General features: G+C 44.3%; 1 protein-coding gene across 19 annotated transcripts in view; it reads left to right on the forward strand.

The window, feature by feature from the left end:
• Window positions 1–6,977, forward strand: part of GJC1 (gap junction protein gamma 1) — a 29,719-nt gene extending 22,742 nt beyond the window's left edge. For 7 of the 19 annotated variants that reach the window (XM_072886172.1, XM_072886175.1, XM_072886168.1 and 4 more), the window contains one exon: window positions 134–4,354. In XM_072886172.1, the coding sequence (XP_072742273.1) occupies window positions 153–1,334 (1,182 nt within the window). In that variant the 5' untranslated portion in view covers window positions 134–152 and the 3' untranslated portion in view covers window positions 1,335–4,354. Of the gene's footprint in view, window positions 1–133; window positions 4,355–6,609 lie in introns of those variants that run through there. The other 12 variants (XR_012046139.1, XR_012046140.1, XR_012046136.1 and 9 more) reach the window with 12 other exon arrangements.
• The last annotated feature ends 1 nt before the right edge of the window (window position 6,978 follows it).

Consider the following 6,978-nt stretch of genomic DNA (forward strand, 5'->3'; position numbering starts at 1 on the left):
GTAATGCTACAAACATGGTTGTGTGTTGGTTGTAAAATTCTAGACTTTTCTGACTCTCTTGGTTGAATGTTTGCACCATTTAGGCTCAAGCTGATAAACTCATAAATATTTGGGGGTTTTGTTTGTTTTTTAGATAAAATTATTTGACCACCATGAGTTGGAGTTTTCTGACCCGTCTGTTAGAGGAGATCCACAATCATTCAACCTTTGTTGGCAAAATCTGGCTGACAGTGTTGATTGTATTTCGGATTGTCCTAACTGCCGTGGGAGGAGAATCCATTTATTACGATGAACAAAGCAAGTTTGTGTGCAACACGGAGCAGCCTGGCTGTGAGAATGTTTGTTACGATGCTTTCGCTCCTCTTTCGCATGTGAGGTTTTGGGTCTTTCAGATCATTCTTGTTGCCACTCCATCTGTGATGTATTTAGGCTACGCAATTCATAAAATTGCCCGGATGGTGGAACACAGTGAAGCCGACAGAAGAATCAGAAGCAAAAGCTTTTCCATGCGCTGGAAACAACACCGTGGCTTAGAGGAAGCTGAGGAGGACCATGAGGAAGACCCGATGATGTACCCAGAAATAGAGCTGGAAAGCGAACGGGAGAATAAAGAGCAGCAGGCTCCTGCCAAAGCTAAGCATGATGGCAGGCGGCGAATCCGTGAAGATGGACTCATGAAAATTTATGTGCTGCAGCTTCTGGTGAGGACTACGTTTGAAATCAGCTTTCTCGTGGGTCAGTATTTTTTGTATGGCTTTGAGGTCAGCCCCATATTTGTGTGCAGCAGGAAGCCGTGCCCGCACAAGATAGATTGTTTCATTTCAAGGCCAACCGAAAAGACCATTTTCCTGCTAATAATGTACGGGGTGAGCTGCATGTGTTTACTTTTGAATGTCTGGGAGATGCTCCATTTGGGATTTGGCACAATCCGGGACACGTTCAACAACAAGAGAAAAGAGCTGGAAGACTCTGGTACCTATAACTACCCTTTTACTTGGAATACACCATCTGCTCCTCCTGGCTATAACATCGCAGTCAAGCCAGAGCAAATGCAATATACTGAACTGTCCAACGCCAAAATGGCCTACAAACAGAACAAAGCCAATATAGCTCAGGAACAGCAGTATGGAAGCAATGAAGAAAACATTCCTGCCGACCTGGAAAATCTGCAGAGGGAAATTAAAGTGGCTCAGGAGCGCCTGGACCTCGCGATCCAGGCTTACAACAACCAAAACAATCCCGGCAGTTCCAGAGAGAAGAAATCCAAAGCAGGCTCAAACAAAAGCAGTGCCAGTAGCAAGTCGGGAGATGGGAAGAACTCTGTCTGGATTTAATGTTGGCTGAGTTTATATATTGTGTTTTTTCTCCTAGTTTATCATAACCAGCAACCCGTTGAATAATGGCTTCCATTAAGTAAATATTTGACTCTGCTTATTTTCAGGGATACCGTTGGCTAGTGATTCAAGCTCTCAGAAAGGGTTTATACGCATATTCTAGGATTATAGAACTTTATTCTTCTGTCTTCCAAGTCAGGAGACAAATAGGTATATTTAAATCATTCTCATTGAACGGTTTATGCTGTATGTACAGTATTATAGTACATTTATTATGCACAATTTTTTGTATTTGTACACTGGATCTCTGACATTACACTTTTTTATATGAACAAGGAGAAAGCAATGGGTAGCTGTTAGCATTTTGCTAGTTTTGTCACTGTGGTCCGCAGTTTCGTCGTTGTTCTTCCTTGTTTTAAACATAAAACTTTCTATGCTGCGTTTCGAAAGTGCCTTGAACATGCACACAGCACAGAGGAGCCTCCGGTTATCCAGGCAGCCCACGGGTGCCAGTCACTGAGCAGCAGAGCAGTGAAAGATTTGGAAAACATCTGTTAATGGTGCTCTTGACTCTGTCTTTTACAAAAATGATGTGCTACTTTTAAAATGGAAGTGTCATACTATAGCTACTATGTGCTTACAGGTTTTTTTGCCCTATGGAAAATTTCTCATGGGAAAAACGTACGTGTGTGAGAGCACTTGTGCTCAGAGTAAGAGTGACAGCCATAACGCAGAGAGGGCTCAGACCTGCCTGCAAGCTTTATGCAACAGGAGGGAAGAGAGACTTCTAACTCTTGTTAAACATCCAAAAAAAAAGTAAATAGAAATTAATGGATTCAGTAATTCCACATGTTTGTGTGATATCTATGGAAAGAGGTGGTTTTGAGGTCTGTTTTTACATAACACCCCGCTCCCCAAGGGCATGAAGTTGTTACGATACTTTTTGGATAAGATTTCTGTCTTTTCCAAAGTAATCTAGTTAGATGGAGTCATGGTAATTTTGTTTCTCCGTGCATTACACTTGAGGAAGAACCTTCCTCCCCCCAGCCAGGACACACGAGCTGTCTGTGAGTTTTTACAAAGCCCTTTCCGAATATCAATGATATTGCCTTATTCCAGACCCCTTTTCCTTCCATCATGTCCGAGGAATTTAGTTCAGACAGAGCAATATGTATAATTTAGATTTCTGCTTGAGAGACCAGTCAGATTTGGCATTCTGTGGTTTTGGCATTAAACTTGAATTTATAATTAGAAAAAGGAGAATGCGGTATTTACTGCCTTTGGCAGTGTCTTTTTGGCAAGGATGCGCATTAATGTTTGAGAGATGCTGATAAACCTGTATGCTTTTTGCTACTATTTATAATGTATTCAGGACCTTGCTCCGCTCTCTTTTTTTTAGGTTTTCGTGCATTTTAATATATTTTGGGGGCCTGTTTCAAGAGGGACTGTTCTGTTTTGAGGCTACCTCAGTCCTTAGTGCCCTCGTTACAGCCTGGTCAGGAACAGGACTGAGAAATAAGGCTCCATGGAGGACACAGGTAAACCCGTACTCCTTTCCTGTCCCGCAGAACATCTAAGGGTAGGCTTTATGTTAAATGTAAACTAAGGGGATATGAGGCCGTGCTTGCAGTTATCCTCTACCCAAGCACTTGCTGAAAATAGGCATTTTGCTGAATTGTTTTCAGTCTGTTTTCACTCTGGGACACCAGGCAGTCCAGACGTAGATCCCAGCTATCTCTCAGCTCTGCTTTAGAGAGGGGTAAGTGTGCCCAGAGCCAACACAACCCTCCGCGTGAGGTCAGCGAGAGCTTCTGCAGTTCACCTCCAGCAGAGACATTTGGAAGTGAACTTGCTTTTTGTTTAGCAGTAACTCCTGGCTGCAGCTCCGGGAAATGAGCAACTTACGAATTTTATGCAGAAAAGTTTCGGGGTGATGTCTTTAAGTAAGTAACACAGTAAGTATATAGCAGTTTTTAAAAGCTTAAGTGGACTTGCAGGCAGGGACAGCTAGCCAGTGAGATGGGACTAGCTGTGTGGGGTGAGAGGGAGTTTATTAATAGTGCTCCTCTCATTAAACAGGAGTCTGGAGAGAAGCATACTGCCTGAAGATGGGCAGAGAGGCTTTGCCAGCAGAAAGCTGTGAGTGTGATGGAGAAGCTGGGTGGAAGGCATGTTGTCTGAAAGTACGAGGGAAAGACATTTGGAGCCTGGTGATAAACGCGGGTGCATGGCTACAATCCACTCATTATCCCGGACACTGGGGTGGTTGTTTTCAGCTTCCCAAAAGGGTTACGTTGCTCTTAACCCTTTGCAGGGGTTTCAGAACAGCCTTTCACCAGCCGAATGGCAAGAACTGAAAATCCTTTCCCCTGGCTGCTCTCTACGCAAACTGCAGCAATTTCTTATTAATGGCTTAGAATAAAATTGGTCCATGACAGCTGCTTCACCCGTTGTTTGTATTAGCCCTTTCCCAATTAACAATCTAAACTGTTACCTGCTTAAAGCTACTGTCTCAGGTCAGCCCTGTGAGCTTTGGTCCACACCAGTAAATACTCCCGTTAGTGTATAGAATATTCCAATCCCAGCACTGAATTAATTCTGAAAATGCAAAGGAATGGAGCTGTTTCTATTACTGTTTGTTTGTTTTAATTTTAATTGTGTATAAAGTGCACATTTTCTTTGAAACTGAGTGTTTGTTATTAGTAGAGGATGTCTGTTAAAGCTCTAAATGTTCATGTCTGTGACTATTCAGTTTCAAAGTATTGGGCTTGATTTTTCCTTTTGAAGAAATGATACATGCATTACTTTAAAATGCTCTCTTGCTTTGGCTTAATGTAGGCCATTCTGAAATGTTCAGAAGAGACTTTTGGACAAAAAATACTGAAGATAACTTGGGTTTCTCTTGTCATTCTCCGGTTTTGGATGCCGTTTGGAAAAAAAAAATCTATTAAATCCAGTGGATTACTCCAGTCTGAGTGAGGTGGCTTCTTTTTTCCAGCAATAGAATATACTCCAAATATGTGAGTGAGGGCAAGGGATGTTTTAATGATTTGTCTTAGAGCCACAACTTGGAATTTTTATATATTTGACCTTGTTTAGTGTAATAAAAGAGTTGGTTGGAAACTAACTGTGCCTTTCTGCATGTGAATTGCTCTTCAGTGACAGGAACAATTGCATTAAAAGAAGAAAAAATCTATAAACTTTGGAAGTCAGACCTTGAGAAGGGTACCACTTATGAAAACATGAAAATCTGCATTTATGCATATGAATGAGCATGCTGATATTGTCCAGTGAACTGTGCAGCATTAGTTGGCCTAATTTAGCTGCGATTTTCGAAGGAACATACGGGAGCTGGCTGCCCAGCTCCTTTTAAAAATTGCAGCTGAATGCCCATCTGTTTTGCCGTCACAAAAGATGGCTTTTGTAAGTGTCCCATGCTTTCCCCTCAGTGCAAATTTGGCCTCAAAATTGGAAGTATGTCTAAGGAGGCATTAAGTGGTTTGCCGTGTTGTGCAGCTGCGAGAAAGCTAGAAGTGAGATGGATTCGGTAGTGGGGGCTGGGAATAAAAAGCTGTTTGTTCAGAGTTAAAGAAAAAAGTAGCCATATAGACAAGGACAGTGCTGCTCCTGCTCACAGAGCACCTTGTGTCCTTAGCCTCGGCGAGGGCTGTAATGGCAGAAATCGGTGATGGTGACCAAGGCAGGATCCAGCAGTAATAATTGTGTGTGTTTTTTCAACTGTCAGGTTACCTGAGCATCCTGCAGTCTCCACAGGTTGCAAAATGCGTGCGGAGCAGGGAACAGCCCAGACGCAGTCGCCAGCTCCGTGCCCAGGCAGGGTAACACTGGCTTGAGCCGTGCGGCACGGGTTCAAGTGCATGGATAACCGAGGAGGTGCAGCGGGGCCTGGGCTCCTGCTGCGTCGCCTCTGCTGCTCCAGAAGGACATTTAACCTCGCTGTTATCTTTAAGCATGTGATTATCTCTGTATGAGTCAATGCAGCCAGCTACAGGCATCCAGCTAAGCATGCGCTTAAGTCTTTTAATGTGCAGAAGCCTTCATTTAACAACAAATTTGCAGCAAGAAATTCTGAAATGCTTCAGGCATTTAACCATAACTGAAAAAGAAGGGTACAGTTGCAGTGCTCTTCACTTGCGGTACGTTTCTTGGGAAATGGTCTAATAGAAGCCATCATGTGATGGCTGTATTTGATCTTGTGCTCAGAAACAGGCCAGGAGTAGAAAACCCAGAGGTCAAAGCTGGGATTGTACGCAGTCACCCCAAGCTTGGTTCAGTTGCTCTGTGCAGACGCAGACGCACAGTGCTCTTTGAGGTGCCCCTGGGTGTTTCGCGTGGCCTCCAGCTGCTGCTCCGAGAGGGTGCATCTCCCAGGGGTCCTGTGTCACATCTGCCAGCCCTGCGCGGATGCCTCGGGGGCTTGAGGACCTCTCTGACAGCACCATGCACGTAGACGTGATCCCAACTGATCCTTTGTGTCTCTGGGCAGGCCAGCTGACAGTTCCACCTTGTTTTCCTCTGCTATAAAGTGAGGGTAACATGACTTATTTGTACCAGGTATTGCAAGTATAAATTAGATCCTCTCTGCGGAGTAATTTTCCTCTTGGAAGCATAGGTTAGGGATTTAATATTGTTAGCATTAAGTGTTCCTGCCTATAGGTTAGCTACAATCCTGTAGCAACTATGCCGTTCTTCTTGTAGCTTGATTGGTTAATAATTCAAGAATTCTTGATACCGGGCGCATAACTTGCCAGCTATGAGGTTACTTTCAAGAGGAGCTGTTTATTGAGACGTGCACGGTTGCTCTCGGGGCGTTTGTGGCGTGCCTAATTCCTGTGAATTGGATGTGCTGTGCTTTGCACGTTGTGCAGTTACCGTGAAACAGTTCCTGCAAGACGGATCCGTTTGCACGAGTTAAATTATGATTTGCTGTTAACGGTGTAACTAGATGTAATCCACCTTTCTGCAGCAGCATGGAAAGGAGCTCAGGGGCTTCTGCTGCTTCGGGGCTTGCCATTAAGTTTCTCTGTATCAGAGGAGACTTCAAATATCAGTTCATCATTGCTTGGAAAATGACATTTTGTTTTCTACAGCGTGACATTATCATTGTTGTGTAAACTCCGTGTTGATAGCTGGGGAAAAATGCCGTAGAAGGGGGATTTAAAGGCATCTGATCAATGCTCATCAGTGCTATGGAATAGTTTCTATACAGTTCAGATTTCGCTGTTCTCTTCCCTTTTATGTTTTTATTGAACAGGATGTTCTGGTTACTCTTTGGCAAAGGACGTGTCACCCGTTTGTGGACCCGAGCCTGCTGCTTCCCCAGGAGCAAAACTGAGGCCCCTGCTACTGTGTCCAAATTGACTTGCGGTCGTACGCCCTGGGATTTTTACGCATGACCCTTGTTCAGGTCTGTGACTGAGCTGTGACTTCTGCTGCCTTGTGGCCTGGATTTCCTCTGTGTGGAAACGAAGTCTGGCCGAGGAGAAGCTGGGGCTGTGAACCCACTTTCTCTTTAGAGACGGCCACGGCGTGTGCCTGAGCCCGAGTGCAGGCGTGTGGCCGAGTCCTCTGGTTTGAAGCGATGCAGACCTGTGTATCGTCTGTAACACTCTTTGCCAGGAGG

This window comes from Ciconia boyciana, chromosome 22 (assembly GCF_034638445.1).
Source record: "Ciconia boyciana chromosome 22, ASM3463844v1, whole genome shotgun sequence".
In the NCBI taxonomy this organism is placed as follows: domain Eukaryota; kingdom Metazoa; phylum Chordata; class Aves; order Ciconiiformes; family Ciconiidae; genus Ciconia; species Ciconia boyciana.